Source organism: Ornithorhynchus anatinus, chromosome 2, assembly GCF_004115215.2.
Source record: "Ornithorhynchus anatinus isolate Pmale09 chromosome 2, mOrnAna1.pri.v4, whole genome shotgun sequence".
In the NCBI taxonomy this organism is placed as follows: Eukaryota; Metazoa; Chordata; class Mammalia; order Monotremata; family Ornithorhynchidae; genus Ornithorhynchus; species Ornithorhynchus anatinus.
The window spans coordinates 80455101-80483073 of record NC_041729.1 but is presented as its reverse complement, the minus strand read 5'-3'; the positions used below and the strand labels follow the sequence as shown (position 1 = coordinate 80483073).

The following is a 27973-nucleotide window of genomic DNA, read 5'->3' as shown; positions in this document are numbered from 1 at the left end:
GCTGACAAGTGACAGAGCTGGGATTAGAGCCCACGACCTCTGACTCCGAAGCTCGGCCTTTTGCCACTAAGCCACGCTGTTTCAAGAATTTATTATCAATGATAGTAATAATAATATTTGTTAAGCATTTGCTAGATGCCAAGGACTGTACTAAATGCTAAAGTAGGTACAAGCTAATCAAGTCAGACACAATCCCTGTCCCACATGGGCTCCCAATCTATGAGGAAGGGAGTATAGATATTGAATCCACATTTTACCAATGAGGGAACTGAGGCACAGAGAAGTTAGGTGACTGGCCTGAAGTCACACAGCAGATAACTGGCAAAGCCAGGATTAGAACTTAGGTCTGGTGACTCCCAAACCCATGCTCTTTCCACTAGACCATGTATCTATTGTATTTATGATGGGAAACTCCATCATCATCAATCAGTAGTATTTCTGGAACAACTACTATGTGCAGAGCACTAAATGAAGCACCATCCCTGTCCTCAAGGACTATTCTACGTATCTGGAGTCAGCGTATTCAAGGTTGGTAATTTAACACAGATTAGGAAGCCAGAAATGTTCTGACATTTTTTTATTTACATGGGCGAGTTACATGAATTGACTTGTACAGCACCTCCATTTGAAGAGTGATTCTTTCCCAGTCAGTTATATTTTTACCACATAGAAGCTAGAAATTGAGACTGAAAAATGGAAGAGGTTACTAGGGTTCACATTTAATGTTCTATGTGGGATGGAGCCAGTAATTGAAGAGATAAAACATGAACTTGTCAAGGGTAGATCTTACTTTGGATCTTCAGAGTTGTCCAACAGCTCTGCCACTTATTTCATTCATGTAACAGATTAAAAAAGTCATCATACTGAAAACAGTATTAAAAGATCTTGGCAAATGTGCTGTATAACACTGTTTTCAGAGACGTTTGGGCTAAATCCTTGTGCATTATTTGAAGTATCATTTGTGCCTCTAACCTGGACAGACTGAAAAAAGGGGGACATTGACATGTGTATATTAGCATTATTTAACATTTCAAACACAGTTCTATTGGCAGCTCATTTCATTTCTTGCTGTGCTTGAATCAATTAATTAATCAATGGTATTTATTGAGCACTTACTATTTGCAGAACACTGTACTAAGTGCTTGGGAAAATATAAAACAACAGAATTACCAGACATATTTCCTGCCTGCAATGAGTTTACAGTTTTGAAGTCATTGATGATATTAATAGGAACTGAAATTTGCTGCAGAACATAGCTGAATGGTGTTATATTAAGATTCCACCTACAATAATTTCCTTAAATTAGTGAACACTTTTGAAAAATTATGGGCATTTCCTTAAAAATGGTAAAGTGCATACTGCCTAAGGGTAAACAAGAAAAGTAGACTCATTTCCATAAAGACTAGCCCTAATCATCTATTTTTTTCTAGTACCATTTGTTAAACTTACAAGCTGCCGATCCTGAAATACAGATTTCTCATTAAAGAAACCTCCTGCTAAGTAGGCCAGGTGTCCTTTTTCAGGTACCACTCTGATATGTAACTGGGGTAGTCAGTCTGTTTCTTCTCCTCGTGGCAATGATACTCTGATTCTACTTCTGGCACTAAGAGCGTAAATGTTTAGCTCTATGCTTCTTGTTGAGGTCTAGTATTTCACTATATTACATGATGACCTTCTGGGCTATCCCATTTTCCTCATCATGAAACTGGACTAGTCATCACTGAGATGAGGCTATTTTCCAACAGATGTGGGCTAGTGTGATTCTGCATATTCCCCACATTCTGCCCCCTCACTCTGTTATGATGCTTCTCAGTTACTGTGCATTTTCTTTGCCAAAAGATCAAATTTGAAGCAAATTGTTCAGATATGCTATGGTCAGGAATGTCACAAGCTGATTAGTGTTTGCCAAGCCAGTCAAATTAGGACTGTTTTCAAAGTGACTTCGGGGAGAAAGATGCATGGAGGGATTTTCTACTCATCAGGTAGTTTCTGATGGACTTGTAGCTCACCCTTTACTCACTCTATTCTTCAGCTTCCCTCTTTCCTCCACTCCCTCTGCTATCAACTTAGCAACTTCTCTCCCCATCTTGCTTCGCCTCTCACTCTCCTGTCATTTCCACTGTCTCTCTTCCTCTCCCTCATAGCCAATTTAAGGCTCTGATGGACCTTGAAGAATAGAAGCTGTCAGGCCCCATGTCAAATTTCCCTCTCCTTTCATCGTCCCCAGTAGGTTTGCACATCTTTCCCTCCCTACCACAACCGAGGCTATTTCTGGATGAAACTAACTTTCAAAAGGAAAATTAGCAGCATGGCCTAATGGATAGGGCAGGGGCTTGGAAATCAGAAGAACCAGTCCAGCCCACCCAACCTTCTGGCCTGCTGCTTCAATCAATCAATCAGTGACATTTATTGAGTGCCTCGGGGTACTCCAGAGTCTGGGCAAGCTGAAAGCAGGGTGAGAGTGGCAGCACAGCTATCCCAGAACTCCTGTGAAGCAACATTCTGTAAGTCTCTCAGGCAAACTCCCAGGCCCACCAGGAGGACTTGATATTACCACTTTGTGATAGCGTGGCCTAGTGGAAAAATGACAGGCCTAGGAGCCAGAAGACATGAGTTCTAATCCCAGCTCGGCCACTTGCCTGCTGCATGTTCTTGGGCAAGTCACTTTCCTTCTCTGTGCCTCAGCTTCCTCAACTACAAAATGGATATTCAATACCTTTTCTTCCTCCTACTTAGCTTGTGAGCCCTTGTGTGGGACAGGAACTCTGTCAAACCTGATTAACTTGTAACTAACCCAGCCTTTGCCCCTTGCAGGGTCACACCTGGAGAGTTTCCAGTACTCTTCCAGTGTTGACTATGGAATGGAGAGTCGAGCAGAGGCGTATCCATTCCATTCGTAGTTTGGGTAGTGGCTAGTGAGTGGAAAACAATCTGCTACAAGTCAAAACTCACTTGTGCTGGGCAAGAGCAGCATGGGAGAGAGTCGAGGGTGGAGTCCAATCTTACTGCTTGGAAGAAGGCAATGGTAAACCACTTCCATATTTTTGCCAAGAAAACTCTATGGATACACTGCCAGAACGATTGCAGATGGAGGTGGGGCGATGTGTCCTTGGCATCGCTATGGGTCGGAGATGAATTGGCAGCATAAACAAGCAAAACTCAGCCCTTAGAATAGTGCTTGACACATAGTAAACGTTTAACAAATACCCTAAAATAAATACACAGTATTAATAATCACAGGCAGAAATCCACATTCAGATGGGCTCTAAGCCATGGCTTTCTGCCAAGACTGAAAAACAGGACTAAAAAGAACTGGTTGAAAATACCCCTTTCTTTGAATTGATGATGTTAGTTATGCTTGTGAATTTTTTGTGTATGTTTTATATGAAACAGTGGTTGATTTAGACCTTTATTGCCCTAGCCAGGGTGCTCCCTCTGACACATGGCAATTGAGTTGAAAACAGCAAGTGGTCAGTGTGTAAGAGCTGACTCTTCAACACACTGACCTTTAGAAAACTTCAGTAGAAGAACTTCCGATAGCTGCTATGGAGCAGGAATCCAGCTAAGTGGATCTCTGGGTGGGTTGGGAAACTAGCAAGGGGATGGAATGAAATCCTGGCCACCTCAGAGCATCAGAAACAGTGTGGTGGGAGTTTTCTTCCTTTCATAGATCAGAAAAGGCATGGTTTTTCTCCCACTGAAACAGGAGGGAGAGGTTTGTTCTCATAATGTAGTGCACTTTCCAAGCAGTGTGATATTTAAAAGCGATAATATCAAATCCTTCTTAGTTTGAACTCCAGGAGGAAATAAGCCTCAAGTATGTTTTTGTAGTAAAAGACTTAATGAAATTTCTGATTGATGAGCAGAGAGATTGTCAGATCGCCTCCATGGAAACTGTTAATGTTAGCTACGTTACAGGGAACGAAGACCAGACTAGCAGAATCAATGTTTCATGCCTGGTGCATGTAGACAGGCATGAAGGGACAGTCAAGGAGGAGATAGCACAAAACAGAGGAGGCTGGGAGACACAGAGGCAAAGAGATGGAGAGGACTAAAGTCTTATTTTTCCAGTTCTGTTGATCTCCGGGGTTCCTCTGAATTTATTGTGACTGAGAATGAAACCTCTCTATCCCCTTCTGAACCCACTTTTCGGGTGAGGGGGTCGGAACTGCCCACCCTACAGGGTCCACTGTCAGCACAACCATCTCCTCTGGAAAACTGGGCTTTGGCTGGGGTAGAAGGGAGCTATTTTGGGACATGGGGAGGTGATTGCTGTATATGGTCTCTTCCTTTAATTTAAGCAGTTATCCCACTTTTCTGGTATAGGTTTTGTAACACTGAAACCTATGTGGGGTGCTACTCAGATGATGAAGGATTAAGTCGAGCACCTTTGGAAGAAGGAAAAGAAGGGGTAGAAGAGGGCACTTGAGATCCAATCTCTTCTTTTGCAATTCCCTAAATGCTGCATACAATAGACACTCAATGAATAAACTCCCACCACCTGCTGAGATGCCAGTTGTATTTCAACTCTTTAGCCCTTCTTCCCTGGCCCTCCACCTCTCTTGTTGTGCTGTTCTGTCAACTTTTAACCCTTCTGCTCTCCCTCCACACTCACCCCATCCTGCCATGGAGCTATCACTACTGAGAATTATGTGGTACCAAAAAAAAAAAAAATGTTTTTTCCTCAAAAATTGGGGTGGGGGATTTATGAGGCAGAAGCATTTGTAAAAGTAAATGTGGGTACAGATAGAGTATTCTCCCAAGAAAAGAATATTCTCCCTTGACCTTCCTGCCTCCTGTCTCTCCCCCGCCCTAGTCTTTACTTCAGTAAACTGCCAAGATCATTATTCTAAAAAAGCTTTCAGTTTCTGCTTCCCTGTTCCTCAAGGACCTCAGTAAATTCCCGTTCACCTTTGCATCAGGCAGAAACTCCTTACCATATAGGCATTAATACATTCAATAACCTTGGCCCATTCTATCTTACCTGCTGATTTCCTAATACCACCCAGCACCTTCACTTCTCCCCTCTACCTCCAACCTACTTATTATACCTCGAGCTCATCTATCTCGCCACTGACCCCTTGCCTACATCCTGCCTGTGGCTTGGAATCCCCTTCCCCTCCATAGGCAACAGTCCACCAGCCTGTCTACCTTCACAGCCTTATTAAAATCACATCTCCTCCAAGAGGCCTTCCCAGACTACACCCTCATTTCCCTTACTCCCGCTTCATTCATTCATTCATTCATTCATTCATTCAATCAATACATTGAGTGCTCACTGTGTACGCAACACTGTACTAAACACTTGGCAGAGTACAATAGAACAAAAATAAGTGACATTCCCTGCCCTCTTCTTTCTCAGTTCCCCTAGCACTTGGATTTTTACCCTTAGTTCACTCTACCCTTAGCCCCACAGCACTAATGTAAGTCACTTAACCTCTCTGTGCCTCAGTTACCTCATCTATAAAATGGGGATTAAAACTGTGAGCCCCACGTGGGACAGCCTGATCACCCTGTATGTACCCCAGCGCTTAGAACAGTGCTCTGCACATAGTAAGCGCTTAACAAATACCAACATTATTATTCTTCATTTATTTTAATGTCTGTTTCCTCCTCTAGATTGTAAACTCCTTGTGGGCAGGGAACATACCTACCACTGTTACATTGTACTCTCCCAAGCACTTAGGTACATTGTTCTGCACACTGTAAGCACTCAGTAAATATGATTGATTGCATGTTGGAAGACAAGGGTTGCAGCATGTGAACCACCAAAAGTTAGGAATAGAATGTGGAAGGTTTAAAGTCTTGAAACTAATGACTTCAAGAACCAATTTCTCTGGCTTCTCAGTTTCCTTCGATTCCCCAAACTTTCAACTAAAGTCAGTGGGTGCTCTGCCCAGCAGGAGAAACTAGCCCATATTTATAATGAAATGAAGTAGTTTTGACGAGCAATTTGTGCCATTGTTTTGAAACTGAATTCGGTTTTATCCCTGTGGGTAGATTTAAAAAGAATATTCAGGGTGAGGACACCTGCAGCTAACACACTGGTGCAAGAGTACCCCTTACTGGAGGTCACTGATATTGCAAGCAAAGCCGTTGAACGGAGGATTCTGTGTATTTGAATGTTGTATTTCTATTTTATCCCTTATCTTTTTATTTTAAGGCTTTAAAAAATCGTATTTGTTAAACACTTGCTCTAAACACTGTTGTTCATATAAGGTAATTAGGTTGGACACGGTCATGTCTCACATTGGGTTCACAGTCTAAGTACTGAATCCCCATGTAGCAGTTGAGGAAACTGAGTCAATCAATCAATCAGTCAATCTTATTTATTGAGGGCTTACTGTGTGCAAAGCACTGTAATAAACGCTTGGTAGAGTACAGTATAACACTGTAACAGACATGTTCTGTGACCAAAAGTTGCTTACAGTGTAGAGGAGGAGACAAACGTTAATATAAACAAATAAACTACGGATAGGTACATAAAAACAGCACTTAGAACAGTGCTCGGTACATAGTAATGCTTGGCATATAATAAGCACTGAACAAATACCATCATTATTATTATTATTAAATGCTGTGCGGCTGAGCAGTGGGAAGTGATAAAGATAGTAAATCAGGGTGACAGGAAGGAATGGGAGAAAAGGAGATGAGGGCTTAGTCAGGGATCCTCTAGACAAAGCTTCTGTGGTCAGGGAATGGGACTTTATTGCTATATTGTACTCTCCCAAACCCTTAGTACTGTGCTCTGCATTCATAGTCAATGAATATGATTGACTGACTGATTGACTGACTGTAAACTCATTATGGGCAGGGAACATGACAGCTAATTCTATCATACTCTCCCAAGCACTTAGTACACTGCACTGCACATAGTAAGTGCTCAATAAATACAATTGATTAATTGATTGAAAGGCATCTTGGAAGAGATGTGCCTTCAATAAGACTTTGAAGGTGGGGAGAGTAATGGGGAGAAGGAGGGTATTCCAGGCCAAAGGCAGGATATGGACAAGAGGTGGGAGGTGAGATAAATGAGATTGAGGTGTGGACTGGGTTGTTGTAGGAGAGCAGCAAGATGAGTGAGGTACGAGGGACAAGGTGATTGAGTGCTTTAAAGCATATGGTAAGGAGTTTCTGTTTGACTTGGAGGTTGATGGGCAACCACTACAGTGGTTCTTGAGGTATGGAGAAACATGAACTAGTGTTTTTGTAGAAAAATGATCCATGCAGCAGAGTGAAGTATGCACTGGAGTGGGAAGAGACAGGAAGCTGGGAGGTAAGCAAGGAGATTGATACAGTAATCAAGGTCGGATAGGGAAAGTGCTTGGATTAAGGTGGGTTGAATGAGAGAGAGGAATCAAGGATAACACAAAGGTTATGGATTTGTGAAACAGGAAGGATGACGGTGCTGTCTACAGTGATGGAAAAGTCAAGGGGAAGACAGGGTTTGGGTGTGATGATAAAGAGTTTTATTTTAGACATGTTAAGTTTGAGGTTATGGCAGGACATCCAAGTAGAGCTGTCTTAAAGACAGGAGAAAATGCAAGACTGAAGTGAGGGAGAGAGATCAGGGCTAGAGTTGTAGATTTGGGAATCATCCGCAATGAAGTGGTAGCTGAAGCCATGGGAGCAAATGAGTTCTCCAAAGGGCTCAGGTGGGGACACAGAACTGAACCCTGAGAATCACCATAGTTAGAAAGAGGGAAGCAGAGGAGCCCATGAAAAAGACTGAGAATGAGTGGCCAAAGAGATAGGAGGACCACCAGGCAAGGACAGTGTGAATGAAGCTGAAGTTGGATAATGTTTCCAGGAGAAGGGGGTGGGAGACAATGTTGAAGGTGGCTGAGAGGTTGAGAGGATTAGGATAGACTAGAGATCATTGGATTTGGCAAGAAGGAGTTTGGTTGTTTCTGTGGAGTGAAGGGGATGGAAGCCGGATTGGAGGAGGTCAAGGGGAGAACTGGAAGAGAAGAACTTGAGACAGGAGGTGTAGACAACTAGCTCAAGTAGTTTGGAGAGGAATGGTAGAAGGGAGGTGGGGCTATAACTAGACGGAGTCATGACATCAAGGGAAGGTTTTTTAGGATAGGGGAGAAATGGGTATGTTTGAAAGAAATAGGGAAAAAGCCATTGGAGAGTGAATAGTTGAAGATGGCAGTCAGGAAGGGAAAGAGGGATTTGGTACAGAGTCACAGAGAAGTGACTTGACAAAGATCACACAGCTGTAAAGTGGCAGAGATAGGATTAGAACCCAGACTTGATGTGCTAAATGGCATCCGCTCGCATGGCACGTTCTCAGCCCCACCATTCATCAACCATATTCCCCCCACACCTCCTTTCACTGCAATCACTCCTGAAAAATGATCTTGAATCAGAAATACTAGGGCTTTGTATTGTGTTGTTTAGCAGCAATTGTACTGGTGACTTTGGAGTGCCGCCTTCATGCAGGGCTATGTACTAAGAATTTGGGAAGCACAAAATATGGAAGCGTTCCTGCTCCCAGGGAAATTATCCCACCTGGCCCCTGAAGCTGTCTGTTCAAGCCTACAAAGAGACAGAAGAACTTGCAGCTTGGGGAAGAAGAAGGCTAGATTTGATACCACTCTCACCATTTTCTCTGAGTAGTGAATAATTCCACATCTGTTTTTCTTTTTTTTCTCCCTTTGAGGAATATTTCTCTTTTCTTTATATGTAATCATTTAGTTCCAGCTGAATTAGAGAAGGAGGCCTACTGGATAGAGCTGGTAGAGCTGGGAGTCAGATAGGCCTGGGAGTCAGAAGGTTCTAAACCAGTCTCCCCACTTATCTGCTGTGTGACCTTTTCTTTTTTTTCTCCCTTTGAGGACAATTTCTCTTTTCTTTATATGTAATCATTTAATTCCTGCTGAATTAGAGAAGGAGGCCTACTGGATAGAACTGGTAGAGCTGGGAGTCAGATAGGCCTGGGAGTCATAAGGTTCTAAACCAGTCTCCCCACTTATCTGCTGTGTGACCTTGGGGCCACTTCAAAAAATTATTGAAGGCACTTCTCCTCCAAGAGGCCTTCTCTGACTAAACCCCTTTTTTCTCTTATCCCTTCTGTGTTCCTCTGACTTGCTCCCTTCATTCATCCCCTGTTCCAGTCCAGCAGCACTTTTGTACATATCTGCAATTTATTTACCTACATTAATGTCTGTCTACCCACCTCTAGACTGTAAGTTTGTTGTGTACAGGGAATGTGCCTGTTTATTGTTATATCATATTCTCCCAAGCACTTAGTACAGTGCTCTGCACACAGTAAGTGCTCAATAAATATGATTAAATGAATGAGTGAATCCACCTGATGAATTTGCTGTTTCCCCACTATAGGGAAATTTTTATTGTGTTCTAATAAAATTTAATTTATATTCCTTCTTATGTCTTAGAGTTCTCTGGAGGACACTTAATGAATGATATTGAAGAGGTGGCTTTTTCTTAGAGATGTGTAATAAATTACTTTTTAATATTTATTTTAAAGCTTTTAAAGGGTTTTGACTACTCTGGAGGAAAACACAGTATAAATTTACAGTCATGTTGTCATGTACTATGGCTATCAACATTTATTTTATTTCATCCTGGCATATTCATTCTACTCCCTCTCTGCTTTGTAATCTCCCTATGCTCTTACTATTTACACATATTTTGAACACCTGTCTTCTCCATTAGATAATAAATTCCTTGTTTCAGATAATTTTTTTTGTTTCTTCTGTTTTTTTTTTTCCCCAAATGTTTATCCACTCCCTGGTGTGCCTCTAGTATTACTGATGGTGGTGAGGGAATCTCTCTTCAGTAATGATGGACTCTAAGACTGTAAGCTTGCCATGGGCAGGAGTGGATCTCATATTGTTGTGTTGTACTCTCCCAAATGTTTAGTACAGTGCTCTGCACACAGTAAGTGCTCAGTAAATATGATTGATTCTGCATTCTTCAAGTGCTTAATAAATACCACTGATTGGATGCTGCTTGTGGGCAGAGATTGTGTCTAGCAACTGTATTGTACTTTCCCGAGCTCTATGCACAGAGTACAGTCCTCTATGCACAGAGAACACTCAGTTAATTAATTGACTTGGTGGTTAATGGGTCTAAAATGCAAGAAACCCTTTAGTCTGTAAACTCTTTATGGGTAGGGAACATGTCTGCTAATTCGGATGTAAAGTAATAATAATGATAATTATAATTATGGTATTTGTTAAGTGTTTAATATGTGCTTGGCATTTGCTGTTCTAAGTGCTGGGGTAGATACAAGATAAGCAGGTTGTCCCACGTGGGGCTCACAGTCTTAATTCCGATTTTACACATGAGGTAACTGAGGCCCAGAGAAGTTTAGTGGCATGCCAAAGGGCACACAGCAGACAAGTGGCAGAGCCGGGATTACAACCCATGACCTCTGACTCCCAAGCCCGTGCTCTTTCTACTAAGCCACACTGCTTCTCTTCAGTGCCCTTCTAAATGGTTTCATAGAGTGCTCTCACATAGCAAGAGCTCAAAAAATACCATGGATTGATTAGTGGACAAGCTCGGGGTTGAGACTTCGGTAGGGAGAACGTGCACAAAGGAAATCTGGTTGATACTTTGCGCAGCACCAGCTGTGCTCTCTTGTCTCTTCAATAAGTGAGGATGCAGGAGGGACTGCAGCACCTTGGGAGGTGGACACAAGGGCTTTTCAAGGACCTGACCCTTTATAGCTAAAGTGACCGAAGCTGTAGTAGCCCCATGACCTGGCAGGTTGTGGTCTCGGTAGCCCCTGGGTTCACCCACTTAACCAATTACTCTTCAGGATTACTACCCTTATGACAATATCAGTTCTCTTAACATTGACAATTCCTCAGAGAGACAATGTTCATTCATTCATCCAATTGTATTTATTGAGCGCTTGCTATATGCAAGCACCATACTAAGCGCTTGGGAGAGTAAAATGTGATCCCAGACACGTTCCCTGCCCACATCGAGCTCACATTCTAGAGGGGGAGACAGACGAACAGTGCTTGGCACACAGAAAATGTTTCAGAAATACCATCGTTATTATTAACATAAAAAATTAATAAATACAAACAAATATATATGTGTGTATACGTATATACATACAATAGGTGTGAAGTCATGTGAAATGTGGTCAAAATGATGGCACACTGAAGAAAGAATATTGAATTGCCCCACTAGGTCTTATTTAAAAATTTTACCAACCAGAAAGCACATTACATTGTAGAGAAATTCTGTACATTTTTCAGAAAGTACAGTACATTGTCTTCTGCTTCCACTCCACCCAGTCATGTGTTTAGTTCAGTGTTCTGCACATACTTGATGTTCAGTAAAAACTACTGATTGATTCATTCATTCAATTGTATTTATTGAGTGCTTACTGTGTGCACAGCACTGTACTAAGTGGTTGGAAAGTACAATTTGGCAACAGATAGAGACGATCCTTACCCAACAAAGGGCTCATATTGACTGATCTGTGAGCTTCTGTTACACTGGCTCCCCTAAAGGTGCAATTTGGATACTTGTTAGTTTTCAGTAATGATGGGGATTTTTTTCTTTATCCCATTTTTTCCTGCTACTGCAATTATTGCCAAATCTTTCTTGTGGCGTTTGCAAGATTAAAGCTCCTATCCCCTTAATGCAATTCCCATATCTATAGATGAACACTTTTTATCAGAAAGATTACTTGGGGAGGGGACATTTTAGTGGATATTTAATTGGCAATTTTTAGACTTGGCCCGTTAATGGTTTTGAAATGAATTACCTAGATTAGACAGAAATCAATAGAATGCCTTATTTATAAACATGTTAATTAAAAGAAGCATGCCATAGCAAATAGAGCCTGGATCTGGGAATCAGAAAGGACCTGAGTTCTAATCCTGGCTCTGCCACTTGTCCGCTCTACGACCTTAAACAAGTCGCTTTACTTCTCTGTGCCTCAGTTATCTCATCTGGAAAACAGGGATTAAGACTGCAAGCCCTGTGTTGACAGGATGTCCAACCTGATTAACTTGTACAGTGCTTTGTACGGTGCCTGGCATATAGTAAGTGCTTAATAAATTCCAGTATTATTAGTATTGTTATGGTTATTATTATTAATAATTCTAATAATAATGAATTAGAGATACTTAAATGGGCAGTATATGGTAGATACATAGGGAAGCTGAAATACGGCTACATTCACTAGAGAAATAGCTTAAAGCACATTTCACTATCTACCTATTTGCATCTGGGTGGTTGGATTAAAAGGTACCCTCATTTCTGGAAAATTTTTGCTTTCTGTAACAGTGCAATTGTTATTATTCTTTTAGTAGTCCATTAGGAGGAAACAACACCCATTATACACAGTAGACTATTTTAATAGCAAAGAAGATGAAAAACATCTTTTACAGTGGGTATTTCCAATATGAATTGCAAATTACTTTGACTAAAACTGATATTTCTGTAGTTCCAAAATCGCAGAAGCTAATGTTGCATTTGACATTCACAATCTAATGTTAAGGCTGTTTATTTGGCAACCCTCCATATGGGACTCCCAGTCTTAAGCCCCATTTTCCAGATGAGGTAACTGAGGCCCAGAGAAGTGAAGTGACTTGCCCAAGGTCACGCAGCAGACAGGTGGCGGAGCTGGGCTTAGAACCCATGTCCTCTGACTCCCAAGCCCGCTTTCTTGCCACTAGGTCACGCTGCTTACTATGTGCAAAGCTCTGTTAATAATGTTGGTATTTGTTAAGCGCTTACTATGTGCCGAGCACTGTTCTAAGCGCTGGGGTAGACACAGGGGAATCAGGTTGTCCCACGTGGGGCTCACAGTCTTCATCCCCATTTTACAGATGAGGTAACCGAGGCACCGAGAAGTTAAGTGACTTGCCCAAAGTCACACAGCTGACAAGTGGCCGAGCTGGGATTCGAACCCATGACCTCTGACTCCAAAGCCCGTGCTCTTTCCGCCGAGCCACGCTGCTTCTCAGCGCTGGGGGTAATACAAGCTGACCAGGATGTCCCACATGGGGCTCACAGTTTTCATCCCCATTTTCCAGATGAGGTCACTGAGGCCCAGAGAAGTGAAGTGACTGGCCCAAAGTCACACAGCTGGCCAGTGGTGGAGCAAGGATTAGAACCCATGACCTCTGACTCCCAAGCCCGGGCTTTTTCCACTGAGCCACGCTGCTTCTCTACCTGTCCCACCCAGGGGACAGTGCTCCCCTCTGTCAGAATCCCAGCTCTGACACTTGTCAGGTGGGTGACTGTGGGCAGGTCACTTCACTTCTCTGTGCCTCAGTGACCTCATCTGTAAAATGAGGTCATCATGTAAAACGAGGACCTCATCCGTAAAAAGAGAAGCAGGGTGGCTCAGTGGAAAGAGGCCGGGCTTGGGAGTCAGAAGTCATGGGTTCGAATCCCTGCTCTGCCACTTGTCAGCTGTGTGAGTGTGGGCAAGTCACTTCACTTCTCTGTGCCTCAGTGACCTCATCTGTAAAACGAGGTCATCATGTAAAATGAGGACCTCATCCGTAAAAAGAGAAGCAGGGAGGTTCAGTGGAAAGAGCCCGGGCTTGGGAGTCAGATGTCATGGGTTCGAATCCCTGCTCTGCCACTTGTCAGCTGTGTGACTGTGGGCAAGTCACTTCACTTCTCTGGGCCTCAGTTCCCTCATCTGGAAAATGGGGATTAACTGTGAGCCTCACGTGGGACAACCCGATTACCCTGTATCTCCCCCAGCGCTTAGAACAGTGCTTGGCACATAGTAAGTGCTTAACAAATACCAACATTATTATTATTATTAAAATGGGGATGAAGACTGTGAGCCTCACGTGGGACAACCGGATTACCCTGTATCTACCCCAGCGTTTAGAACAGTGCTCTGCACATAGTAAGTGCTTAACAAATACCAACATTATTATTATTACTGTAAGCCCATCAAAGGGCAGGGACTGTCTCTATCTGTTGCCGATTTGTCCATTCCAAGCGCTTAGTACAGTGCTCTGCACATAGTAAGCGCTCAATAAATACTATTGAATGAATATTATTATTGTTATTAAGAGTGCTCCTTGGTGGGGGGGGGCCAGAGGGGTGTGGAGGCGGCGCTAGGACCCGGTTCCCTGCAGCCGGGCCGGGGAGCTGGCGTCTCCTAGCAACGGGCGGACGCGGCGGGGGCCCCACCCCGAGCCGGAGCCCGTGGGAACGGGGGAGCCGAACGGCCGAGCCCGAACCCAGCCGAGTCCGAGCGAGCGGGGCGCCGAACGGCCGAGCCCGAGCCGAACCGCCGAGCCGGAGCCCGAGTCGAGCCGAGCCCGAGCGAGCGGGGAGCCGAACTGCCGAGCCCAACCGCCGAGCCGAGCCCGAGTCGAGCCGAGCCCGAGCGAGCGGGGAGCCGAACTGCCGAGCCCAGCCGCCGAGCCGAGCCCGAGTCCAGCCGAACCCGAGCCGAACCTCTCCTCTCCTCTCCCACGCCCTCGCCATGTCCTCCAAGCAAACCAAAAAGAAGGAGGTTCACCGCATCAACTCGGCCCAAAATAAAGAGTAAGACGGACCCCCACCATCCCGGGATCCCCCTGCACAGCGTCCCGCACAGTGTCCCGCACAGTCCCTTGCCCTGGGGGTCCCGCAGCCCCCGGCTCCACGTGCCCCGGGAGGGGCGTCCCATTCATTCACTCGTATTTATTGAGCGCTTACTATGTGCAGAGCACTGTAATAATAACAGTAATAACAATAATAATGTTGGTATTTGTTAAGCGCTTACTCTGTGCAGAGCACTGTTCTAAGCGCTGGGGGAGAGACAGGATCATCAGGTGGTCCCATGTGGGGCTCACAGTCTTCATCCCCATTTTACAGATGAGGTCACTGAGGGCCAGAGAAGTGAAGTGGCTTGCCCACAGTCACACAGCTGACAGGTGGTGGAGTCGGGATTCGAACCCATGACCCCTAATAATAATAATAATGGTGGTATTTGTTAAGCGCTTACTATGTGCCGAGCACTGTTCTAAGCCCTGGGGGGATACAAGGTGATCGGGTTGTCCCACGTGGAGCTCACAGTCTTCATTCCCATTTCACAGATGAGGTCACTGAGGCACAGAGAAGTGAAGTCACTTGCCCAGAGTCACACAGCTGACAAGCGGCGGAGCCGAAATTAGAACCCATGACCTCTGACTCCCAAGCCCAGGCTCTTACCAATGAGCTACGCAGCTGTACCAAGCGCCTCATTCATTCAGGAGTATTTATTGAGCGCTTACTATGTGCAGAGAACTGTACTAAGCGCTTCATTCAAAAGTATTGAGCGCTTACTGTGTGCAGAGCACTGTACTAAGCGTTTGGCATGTACAATTGGGCAAGCCACTTTCCTCCCCACTTGGCGGACCCCCTCCCTGCAGTGTCTCCCCATCTCCCAAATTATACGATTCCTTGCTATAAAATAATAATTTTTTAAAAATTGGTATTAAGTGCTTACTATGTATAAAGCACTGCTGTAAGCGCCGGGGGGGGGGGGGGGGGGGGCGCGGCGGGATACAAGGTAATCGGGTTGTCCCACCTGGGATGTACAGTCTTCATCCCCATTTTACAGGTGAGGTCACTGAGGCCCAGAGAAGTGAAGTGACTTGCCCAAAGTCACACAGCTGACAAGTGGCGGGGTGTGGATTAGAACCCATGACCTCTGACTCCCAGCTCGGGCTCTTTCCACTGAGCCTCGCTGCTTCTTTATACTCCTTCCCCCCTTTTTTTATTCCCCCCAATCCCCTGTTTATTTCCCCAATATTGCCCCTCCTCTACATCCCCAGCCTCCACTTACAACACTGTCTCCCTCGTTGCCTACTTGTTTTGTTTTATCTGTCTCCCCCATTAGACTGTGAGCCCGTCGTTGGGCAGGGATTTTCTCTATCTGTTGCCCAATTGTCCATGCCAAGCGTTTAGTACAGTGCTCTGCACACAGTAAGCGCTCACAATTAATACGATTGAATGAATACTTCTTTTCTTTTGTTTTGTTGTCTGTCTCCCCCTTTTAGACTGTGAGCCCGTTTTTTGGCAGGGATTTTCTCTATCTGTTGCCCAATTGTCCATGCCAAGCGCTTAGTACCGTGCTCGGCACACAGTAAGGACTTAGTGGAAAGAGCCCGGGCTTGGGAGTCAAGAGGTCTTGGGTTCTAATTCTCCTCTGCCACTTGTCTGCTGTGTGACCTTGGGCAAATCACTTAACTTCTCTGAGCTTCAGTTACCTCACTGTAAAATGAAGATTAAGACTGAGCTCCAGGTGGGACAACCTGATTACCTTGTATCTCCCCAGGTGCTTAGAACAGTGCTTGGCACATAGTAAGCACTTAACAAATACCATAATCATTATTATTTTTAATAAATACGGTTGAATGAATGAATAATGCTTCCAACCCTCAGGTGGGAGGGAAGGAGAAGAGGGGAAGGGAGGGATGCCTCTTTCACTCTTTTTTTGCTCACCCCCCTCCTCTTGACCTTGGATTCTCTATGCAATAACCATATTCTCCCTGGCCCCCCAACATCTTACACCCCATCTTCTCCAAAATATCCCTGTTGTAAAAGTCTCCGGTGTCCTCACTGTTAAAATGGCCTCTCGTCCTTGCCAACTTTCATGGAAAAGAATAAAACCTAAAAACCCTATAATCCATAGAATTAAAATTTATCCAGGTAATCCTTGGACTGGTGCTTTTAATAATAATGACCTGGTGCTTTTAATAATAATGACCGTATTTGTTAAGCGCTAACTAGGTGCCAAGCATGTTTCCCATTTGCTTAATTTTCCACAAAGGCTTAAGTGGGGTCAATTAAATGGGGCCTCAGGATTCCTGTCTGCTGAAAGCTTGTGTACAGATTAATTCATTCAACTGTATTGAGCACTTACTGGATTCAGAGCACTGTACTAAATGCTTGGGAGAGTACACTACAACAAACAGACACATTCTCTGCCCACAATGAGTTTTCAGTCTAGAGAGGGACAAAGACATGGAAAATAAATACATAAATTTCAAATATATACATAGGTCTGCTGGATGACCTTGAGCAAGCCATTTAATTTCTCCGTGCTTCAGTTACCTCATCTGTAAAATGGTTACCTCATCAGTTACCTCATCAAGGAAGACTGTGAGCACATAGTAAGCACTTAACAAATACCATAATTATGCTTAGGAGTCAGAGGTCATGGGTTCTAATTCCGGCTCTGCGACCTGTCAGCTGTGTGACTTTGAGCAAGTCACTTAACTTTTCATTGCCTTAGTTACCTCAACTGTCAAATGGGGATGAAGACTGTGAGCCTCACGTGGGACAGCCTGATTACTCTGTATCTACCCCAGCACTTAGAATAGTGTTCAGCATATAGTAAGTGCTTAAATACCAACATTATTATTATTATTAAGTGCTGTGGGACTGGGCGGGGGGATGAATGAAAGGAGCAAGTCAGGGTGACACTGAAGTGAGAGGGAGAAGAGAAAAGGAGGGCTTAATCAGAGAAGACCTCTTGGAGGAGACGTAGGGAGAGTAAGGAGAGCGTTCCAGGCCAGAGGTAGGATGTGGGCCAGACGTTGGCCCGAAGATAGATGAGATCAAGGTGCAATGAGAAGATTAGCATTAGTGGAGCTAAGTGTGTGGTCTGGGTTGTAGTAGGAGAGTAGTGAGGTGAGGTAGGAGAAGGCAAGGTAACTGTGTTAGGGGATTTTGTGTGATGTGGAAGTGGATGGGCAGCCATTGGAGTTTCTTGAGGAATGGGGAAACATGTCCTGAACATTTTTGTTGAAAAATGATACAGGAAGCAGAGTGAAGTATGAACTGGAATGGCTAGACATAGGAGGCTGAGAGACCAGCAAGGAGGCTAAACCAATAATCAAGACAGGGTAGAATAAGCAATTGGATTAATGTGGGAACAGTTTGGATGGAGAGGAAAGGATGGATTTTAGCCATGTTATGGAGCTGGTATTGACATAATTTAGTGATGGATTGAGCTGCGCACAGTAAGTGCTCAATAAATATGATTGAATGAATGAATGGAAGGATAACAGCAATACTGTACTTAAATGTGTTTTGGGGACACCTTTCTTCTCCTAGACAGATATTTAGAGGAGTAGGAAGAGCACAAGGCTTTTTAAAAAATCTGTTTTCAATATTTCTACCATTAAATCACACCATGAGGATGTCAGCTACAGCGTGTACTTTTGTGTGACTTTTTACATAATTAGTGCCCTTGATCATTATTTCAAGCCGGAACAAAAAAACTTTCCTTGTGAATTTACCAAATCGCTTAAATGTGTTGATCAAAGAAATATTTTCTACTGCTTTTTGCTTCATGGAGTTGTTTGCCAGGAGGTGTCAATCATCTGGTTTTCACAGAGGAAGCCTATCCTGTTGTTCTGTCTTCCATTTCAATTTACAAATTAACTGGGCTTTGTTTCCTATGCTTTGTGAAGTTGCTGAGGTAATTATCTTTTTATCACATTTCAATAATATTTGATTTAATAAAAGTTCCTATCTTACTTTAGTGGCATTTGTCCTGGATGCTTGTATTTTGCAAGAAAAAAATGAGTCCAGACAGTCAAGCTTTTTAAAAAACGTTTGGAAATTCATTGTTCACATAGCTACTCTGGATGTGTGTGTGTGTCTGTGTGTGTGTGTGTGTATGTATGTGTGTGTTAAAGTCAGTTGGGGCAGGTACATAATCCTGTAAATGTTGGAATTGACATTTATGCCCACTATTAAATTTTCTTCCAAAATGTCTGCAAGGACCATGTTGTGTTTCAGAAAAAAATATTTTGTTTGAGCACATATAGACTGAACAGACTAATGTCTAATAACTAATGCTTGGTTCACAGTTAAACCTTTCCTAGATGGAAACCTTTTATTAGTACACTATAACTCATCAAAAGTATGTGTATATTAAGGACAATGCAGTTATTTTAATCTGCTTGGCCAATACTCACTGGTGTCTCACCAGCTCCCTCTCCCGCAACACACATAGACACAGACATTCAATCTCCTTCCACTATCCTCCCTTTTCTCCTTTCTCATAAAAAGTCAGATGCAGCTGGGCTATAGCCAGGGTCTGTGGAGGAGAATCCAAGAGAGGAAACATTTCCCCATCAGCAAGATTCCCCAAACCTGAAACCGAGTGGGCTGAGGATCCGTAGATTCACAAGCACTTATACCCCTTGCCACAAATTGATCTACCTATAAATGTATACCTATTGCTCCCCCATACTCAATGCTCCCCCACAGCATGTGTACATAAACATATACATGGACTTTCCTTTTTACCCTATTCATTCATTATGTTTCTATAATTATTTATGTAAAAACCATAGAGGACTTACAATCAGAAACCAATTTTGGTGACAATTTTTCCATCTTTAATAAAATGTCTGATACCTGTTTGAAGACTGGTAATAGAAAATGTTTGTAATGGACATTAAGATCTTTGAAGTATATCCAGTTAGGGTCACTGTTTACCTGAGTTCATATGGTTTGCTTGCTAATTGTCTAACTTTAAGTACTGGTGAGGTTATCAATCAATCTACTGCCAAACTAAGAAGTACAAAATATCTGCTTACTTTGCTCAGAAACTAATATGATGGTCAGTTGGCAGCTAAGAGAGTTCTTGATGGCCAGACAGAGTCAGGGCCCATTCTTGTCTTTAAATGCTATTGAATGAAAACAGTGGAGAAGAAAAGACAGCAGGTTGAAATTCCCAAATTATCCCTGCCTTTTCCTCCTGCCAAATCCACTAATCTCTTTTACGAGGGGAGGGGTGAAAAATAATCCCTAGATGTTTGGATTAGTGCATAGTACAGTGCTTTTCATACAGTAAGCGCTCAATAAAAATGATTGAATGAATAAATGAATGGATTGAAAGGAAGAGAGCTTCTGAGGGAGAAGGATCCTAAAAGGACCAGGGAAGGTTGGTTCCATGGCAAAAAAATGGTCATGGAAGCTCCCATTAAAGGGAGCTCTGGGGTTAGTAGTGGGAAGGAAATGGCTCTAGAAACTATTATGGAACAGAGAAAGTGAGGGAGGAGAAGAGAGACAAGAAAAGGCAGAGATGGAGACAGAAAGATTGTAAACTAGTCCATGAAATTGTCAACTCCTTGAGGTCAGGGTTCTTTTGTTTCTTCCGAATGTCTTCCCAGGACTAGGACAGGCTTCTGCCCATTATGGGAGATGTATTAATATTTTGATGAGACACAAAAGAAAAAAAGACAGGAAAAGAAAAAGACAGAGGCCAACAATGGGAGAAACAAAGAGGATGGAAATGGATGGAGAGTTAGAGATAGAGAAAGGAAAAGAGAAAATAGAGGATGGGCAAGGAGAGAAAGAGAAAGAGACATGAAGTTATAGAGGAGAAAGGAGATTAATTAGAAAAAAGAACATGCAGGAAAGAGGAAGAATTGAAGGAGAAGAGTAGTAAAGCAGTTGAAAATGAAAAAAAAATAGTAAAGTTAGAAAGGAGGAGGGACAGCATAGATGGTCCACAGAAGAGTGGCAGCCAGAAAGAAAGAATGGCTTCAGGTGGAAACAAAGAAAAGGACAAATATATAAACAAGGAAAGACAAAGAGGAATTTCATCTTGTGGCTGAGGGAAGAAGGAAAAGGCAAATGGATGACGCCCTAAAGAAATGAGCATTTTTCTTCTTGTCTCCAGGTGAAAGGGGAGAGAGTTCTAGGCATGAAGGAGGGTGTGACTAGGAGGTCAATGGTGAGAGAGATGAAAGTGAAGCACAGTGAGTCTAGTTGGCACTCGTCAAGTGTGCAGGCTGGATTGTAATGGAAGAGGAGTAAGGGTAAGTAGGAGGGACGAGAGCTGATTGAATGCCTAAAAGCTGATGGTGAGGAGTTTCTGCTTGATGGGAAGAGGAGTATATGAGATATGTGTAAATAATGTTTTAGAAAAATGATGTGGGCAGTAGAGTGAAGTATGCACTTAGAGAGGGAAAAAGCTGGAGGCAGGGATGTCAGTGAAGAGGCAGGATGCTTTCTCAGAGTATACCAATGAATCTCTCTCTTGCCAAATCCAACTCCATCCTAATCCTCCTCCACCTCTTAACTACCTTTGACACTGTCTAACATCTTCTCCTGGAAACCTATCCTACGTTGACTTCACTGATACTGTCGTCTCCTGGTCCTTCTCCTATCTCTTCTAAATTATCTTCTTCCAAATCTCTTTCACAGACTCCTCTACTGCCTCCCACCCCCTAAGTGTGGGTGTTCCTCAGGGTTCAATTTTGGATCCCCTTCTATTCTCCATCTACACCCACTCACTTAAAGAACGCATTTGCTCCCATAGCTACAACTACCATCTCTATGTGGATGATTTCCAAATCTACATCTCCACCCAGATCTCTTGGCTTCTCAGCAGTCTCACATTTCCTCCTGCTTTCAGAACATCTCTACTTGGATGTCCCACCAACTCCTCAAACTTAACATGTCCACAACAGAACTCCTCATTTTCCACACCTAAACCCTTTCCTCCTCCTGTCTTTCCCATCACTGTAGAGAGCACCACCATCCTCCCTGTCTCACAAGCCCATAACCTTAGTGTTATCCTTGAGTTATCTCACTCATTCAACCCACATATTCAATCTGTCACCAAATCCTGTTAGTTCAGCCCTCACTACATTGCTAAAATCTGTTCTTTCCTCTCTGTCCAAACTGCTACCACTTAATCCAGGCTCCCCCTCAAGACTGTAAATTGGTTATGGACCACGAACATGTCCACTAATTCTGTTATATTATACTCTCTCAAGCACTTAGAACAGTGTTCTGTGCACAGTAAGTGCACAGTCAGTACTGTTGATTGATTGATTAATCCAAGTACTCATCCTATCCCACCTTGATTACTGCATCAGCCTCCTGTCTCCTGTTCCTCCCCATTCCATTGCATATGTCACTCTGTTCTAGATTGTAAGCTTGTTGTGGGCAGGGAACATGTCTACCAACTCTGTTAACTCCCTCCTCTTTCACCTGGAGACAAGAAGAAAAGCTTATTTCTTTGGGGTGCCATCCATTTGGCTGTTCCTTCTTCCCTCAGACACAAGATGAAGTTCCTCTTTGTCTTTCCTTTGTCTTTCCTGTTTATATATTTGTCCTTGCCTATGTCTGTTCCCACCTGAAGCCATTCTTTCTTTCCGACTGCCTCTCTCCTTTGGACTATCTATCCTGTACCTCCTTCTAGTTTTTCTATTTTTTTTTTTTAATTTTCAACTGCTTTACTACTCTTCTCCTTCAATTCTTCCTTGTTCCTGTACATTCTTTTTTCTCTTTTAATCTCCTTTATACAGTGCTCTGCACACTGCAAGTGCTCAGTAAATACAATTGATTGATTGGTTTATGTAATGCCCAGATTATTTTTCTACAAAAACATTCAATTCATGTTTCTCCACTCCTCAAGAACCTCCGTTGGTTTCCCATCCTTCTCCACATCAAGCAGAAACTCCTTAACATTGGCTTTGAAGGACTCAATCATTTTGCCCCCTGCTACCTTAGCTCATTCCTTTTCCTATTTCAACCCAGTCCGTACACTTCTCTCCTTTAATGCCAACTTACTCACTGTACCTCAATCTCATTTATCTCACCACCAACCTCTCACCTGTGTCCTGCCTCTGGCCTGGAAGGTCCTCCCTCTACTTATCTGTCAGACCATCATTCTACCCACCTGCAAAACCTTATTAAAGCACATCTCTTCCAAGAGGCCTTCCCTGAATATGCCCTCATTTCTTCTTCTCCTGCTCCCTTCTGCATTATCCTTGCACTTTATTTGGACCCTTAGTTCACTCATCCCTCACCCCCACAGTACTTATGTACATATCTATAATTTATGTATTTATATTAATGTCTGTCCCCCATTCTAGATGCTAAGCACTAGGGAGCACTAGAACCTCGCGCGTCTAGAACCTCGGTGATCTAGAACCTCGCGAGTCTAGAACCTCGGTGATCAAGAACCTCAGGAATCTAGAGCCCCCAGAGGCCAGAGCTGCCTTGGGAACCTAAAGCCTCTGGGACCTGGAGCGGGGACCTCAGACACCTAGAACCTCAGTGATCTAGAACCCACGAGTCTAGAACCTCGGCGATCCAGAACCCCAGCAGTCTAGAACCTCGGTGATCTAGAACATCGCGAGTCTAGAACCTCAGTGATCTAGAACCTCGCGAGACTAGAACCTCGGTGATCTAACCTCTTCTTTGGTCTCTGCCCTTTTCCCTACTAAAAACTCTTGCTTTCCTCTCCTCCCTCATTGCTAGCTTCAACTTCTAATTCTCTAGTGGCTCCTATTTTTCTGCCTTCAAACATGCCCAAGTCACTCCCATATGGAAAAAAAAATATGTAAACCCCAGAGCCCCTTCCATCTCTCATCTCCCATCTCTCTGTTCCCATTCCTATCCTGAAATGGACTAAATTCACTTGCTCCCTTCACTTACTCTCTGCTAACTCTTTTCTTGACCCCCACTGCAGTCAGTTTGAGGCCTGAGACTCATTTCCCTGAGACCACAGTCTCTAATGTCACCAATGAGCTCCTTATAGCCATGTACAGTGGGCTATACTCCATCCTGATCCGCTACCTCTCAGCTATTTTTAATACCATGTAACAATAATAACAATAATGACGGTATTTGTTAAGCACTTACTATGTGCCAGGGACTGTGCTAAACGTTGGGGCACATACAAGCAAATCGAGTTAGACACAGTCCCTGTCCCACTTGGGGCTCACAGTCTCAATCCCCATATTACAGAAGAGGTATCTGTGGCACAGATAAGTGAAGTGACTTGCCTAAGGTCACACAACACACAAGTGGCCGAGCTGGGATTAGAAACCATGACCTTCTGACTCCCAGGCCCACGCTCTCTATCCACTGTGCCATTCTGCTTCTCAACCTTCACCTCCTTCCCCAGATTCTATCAGGTCTTGGCTTTGCTGACATAGTATAAATCTGACTGTTCCTTCTCAGGTTTACTAGCTGGTTTCAACTCTTTGGACTTTCACCTTCTACCTGTGAGTGTTCTTCAAGGCTGTGTTTGGGGTATTGTTCTCTCCTCACTATCTTGGGTAGCTCATCTGTTCACATGGCTTCAGATACCACCTTTATACAGATGACTCCCAAACCTCAACCCCTACAGCACTTCTGTACATATCTATAAATTACATATTTTAAGTGATTTATTTGTATTAATGCCTATCTCTTCCTCTACACTGTAATCTCACTGAGCGCAGGGAATCTGACTGCCAACTCTGTTGTACTGTACTCTCCCAAGCACTCAGTGCAGTATTCTGCATACAGTTAAGTGTTCAATAAATACTATTGGTAATGAAATCTACCTCTGTAGCCCTGCCCTCTCATCTGACCTGTAATCATCCACCTCCTCTTGCCTCCAGGATACTTCCACTTGGAAGTCAGGCTGGCCTCTCAAAAGCAGTGTGTCTAAAAGAACTCATCTTCCCCCTGCACTTCCTCTTCCTCTTCCTAACTTTCCCCATCTCAGTCACTAGCACAATCCTCCTCCTTATCGCAGAAGCCTCTAACCTTGTGTCCCCCATGTCTCCTTGCTGCCTCAAACAGCTATTGCCCCATCTCCCTCCTACTATTGCTGTTCAAACTCCTTGAACAACTAAGTGGTTTACACCTGTTGCCTCCACTGACTCTCCTTGACCCCCTATAATCTGGTTTACACCCTCTCCTTTCCACTTCAAAACCTTATTAAAGCACATCTCTTCCAAGAGACCACCTCTTTGCCAAATCTAATGGACTTTACCCTATTTTTCCTTGACCCCTCAGCAGTCATTGACTCTGTGACCACCTTCTACACTGGGAATCATACCTAATCTTGCTTTTCTGACAGTGCCCTCTCCTGGTTCTTCTAAATTCCTCTCTGGCCACTCCTTAGATTATTTCACGAGCTCCATTTTACCAACCGCCCTCTAACCCTCAGTGCTCAATTCTGGGTCCCCTTCTATTCTCCACTTACACCCGCTCACTTGGAGTACTCATTTGCTCTCATGGCTTCAAATGTCATTGCTACCAGATAACTCATCAGCCTTGGCCTACAGTTTCACATTTCTTCCTGCCTTCAGTACATCTCTCTTTGGATGTCCTATTGACAGCACAAGTTCAGCATGTCCAAAATTTAACACATCTTCCCACAGAAGCACTCTCCTCCACCAAACTTTCCCAAAAGTATTGAAAACACCATTGTCCCTTTCTCACAAGCCTGTAAGCTTAGCGTTTTCCTGCTAGGTTGTAAGTTTCCTGAGGGAAAGCTTCATGCGAACATTATTATACACTCCCAAGAACTTAATACAATGCCCTCCACACAGTAATTGTTCAAGAGAAGCAACATGGCCTAATGGATAGAGTATATGCCTGGGAGTCAGAAGGACCTGAGTTCTAATCTTGACTCTGCCACTTGTCTTCTGTGTGACTTTGGGCAAGTCAGTTTACTTTCTTGTGCCTCAGTTACCTCATCTGTGAAATGGGGATTAAGTCTATGAGCCCCTTGTGATACAAAGACTGTGTCCAACCTGATTAATTGGTAACTACCCCAGTGATTAAAACAGTGCTTGACACATAGTAAGCACTTAAGAATTACCATCATTATTATCACTATTAATAAATACCAATAATGATGATGATCTTTGACTATTCTCTTTCAAACCACATATTCAATCACTAATTCCATATAAGTTCTATCCACACACCTTGAGACTTCACCCCTTCCTCCCCATCCAAACTACCACTAGGTTGGTTCAAGCACTTGTCACATCAATCATTTGGTCATATTTATTGAGTGCTTACTGTGTGCAGAGCATTGTGGAGTTAAATGTCTCCCCCGATTAGACTATAAGCCCGTCAAACGGCAGGGACTGTCTCTATCTGTTGCCGACTTGTTCATCCCAAGCGCTTAGTACAGAGCTCTGCACATAGTAAGCGCTCAATAAATACTATTGAATGAATGAATGAATTTATCAATTAATGAATGGTATGTATTGAGTGCTTTCTTGTGCAGGGAACTGTGCCAAGCGTTTGGTACCAAGGATAATATACTACAAAATAGTAGACAGAGACAAACCCTACTTCAAGGCTCTTACAGACCAGAGGGACTCAGAGAGCAGAGGGAGAGCTCCTCTGGAAAAACAACAAAAAATGAACAGCTAGAGGTGGAAGTGAATTGATTTCCTCATGCTGGTCGGGTGTAATGTCGGGCAGGGCTTAGGGTCCTGGGTAACATCAATCAGTGCATAGTGTATCTACTGTCATCCGTAAAATGGGGATTAAGACTGTGAGTCCCCTGCGGAACAGGGACTGGATCCGCTTTACTTGTATCATACCCCAGCATTTCATACAGTGCCTAACACATAGTAAGCACTTAAATACCACAATAATTACATCTTTTAACATTTCCCCACTCCCTTCCTCACCTAATGTATTATAACAGGATTTAAATGCAACTTCTCTGGCCATGGGGATTCCTTTGAATACAAATGCACACCTCCATAGAAAACATTCTGATTTTTCTCAGACACCATATAACAGATTATCATTAACAAATGCATACAGCCAGGTTAGTTGAAACAAAGGACCCTACTAGAGATAAAGATATTGAACATCAGAAATGTATACATCAGAAATGTATTTCTAATTTAATCAATCAATGGTATTTATTGAACGTTGATTGTACTAAAATTTAAATAGGACATAGTTCAGAGGCTAAGAGTAGGGTATCCTTTCCTGCCCAACCATGAGGGTTCCCTTTGTGCATCCTCATTCTGATTAATAATTTGCTAAGCTTCAAACTTTTCAAAGAAATAATATACTTTAATATATTGCTCCCAAGGGGGAATTGAATTTAAATCCCAATTTTAAAACACTAGTTAGGAAAGCTTCCACATTACAAAAAAGTTGATTCTTGTTATTTGATAATATATTCCCAAACAAGATCCTCTTATTGCTTGGCGAGATTCTACCAAGATAAAAAGGAAAAACTTTCACCTTATTCCCTGACTAGTTCTCAAATCAACTGAGAGGGCATTCACAGACATTTACCCTCAAGATTTCTCTCACTACCTGTCCAAAATGCTTCTTTTGTTTCTATTGTTTCTCTCCTCTTGCAGGATTTATATCCGGGCTCTTCTTCTTTGCCCAGATTGTCTCATCCCTCTAAATCTTCTATTTATTCAATCTTATAAGACTGCCCTTTTAGAGAGAAGTAAAGTTCTGTAAACATCAAAGGGCAGGAAATAATAATGCTCCTGGCTAGGCATTGGCTAGATATTGCATTACCAAGGAGGCACACATCCACAGTTTGATCCCTGAAACTCAGAATAATAGAAATGTTGAATCCTTCTAAACTGAGCACTTTTACCTCCAGTAAAGAGGCTTTTCTTTAATTTTTTGTATTCTGAGAGGAGTCTCTGTTATCCTCATAATATCGAGCTTCTAATTTTAGTCTGTGACTCGTCAGAACCTACTGATACATTTTTCAAAAAAAGATTGCCTGAATGCAGTCCTTCAGGTAGTGGAAGGCAATCCCTATTCCATGATAATATATTTGAAATCTAGTACAGCAGTGTTTAATCTGTCTTTTCATTTTCTTCTATGTTGATTGTTTTGACTCATATCATCCTGATTTTCAAATACGTATGGTATTTGAAAAAAATCAGGATGATTTCAGTCCTGGTTTCCATTTGATGCAAAACCTTCTACAATTCTTGATATAAATTTACTGTAGTTCTTCTCACAAAAAGGAAATTTGGAAGATTCATTCATTCAGTCATATTTATTGTGTGCTTACTGTGTGCAAAGCACTGTATGCACTTGGAAAGTACAGTTCAGCAATAGAGAAAATCCCTTCCCACACTGGGCTTACGGTATAGAAGGTGGGAAACAGAAATCAAAAAAGTAAACAGGCATCAATATAAGATGAGTCCTATGTGGGGTAGGGACTGTGTCTGATTTAACTGTATCATCCTCAGTGCTTAGCACT

At 43.0% G+C, this 27973-nt stretch overlaps 1 protein-coding gene and 1 non-coding gene across 6 annotated transcripts in view; both read left to right on the top strand.

The window, feature by feature from the left end:
* Positions 1-2804: 2804 nt before the first annotated feature.
* Positions 2805-2942, top strand: LOC114809384. The gene has a single exon (XR_003757171.1). It is a non-coding gene; the product is annotated as a small nucleolar RNA SNORA7 (small nucleolar RNA).
* Positions 2943-14282: 11340 nt separating this feature from the next.
* ADGB (androglobin) overlaps positions 14283-27973 on the top strand; it is a 178074-nt gene continuing 164383 nt past the window's right edge. For all 5 annotated transcript variants that reach the window (XM_029058720.2, XM_039911155.1, XM_039911153.1 and 2 more), the window contains exon 1: positions 14283-14520. In XM_029058720.2, the coding sequence (XP_028914553.1) occupies positions 14459-14520 (62 nt within the window). In that variant the 5' untranslated portion in view covers positions 14283-14458. The remainder of the gene's footprint in view (positions 14521-27973) is intronic.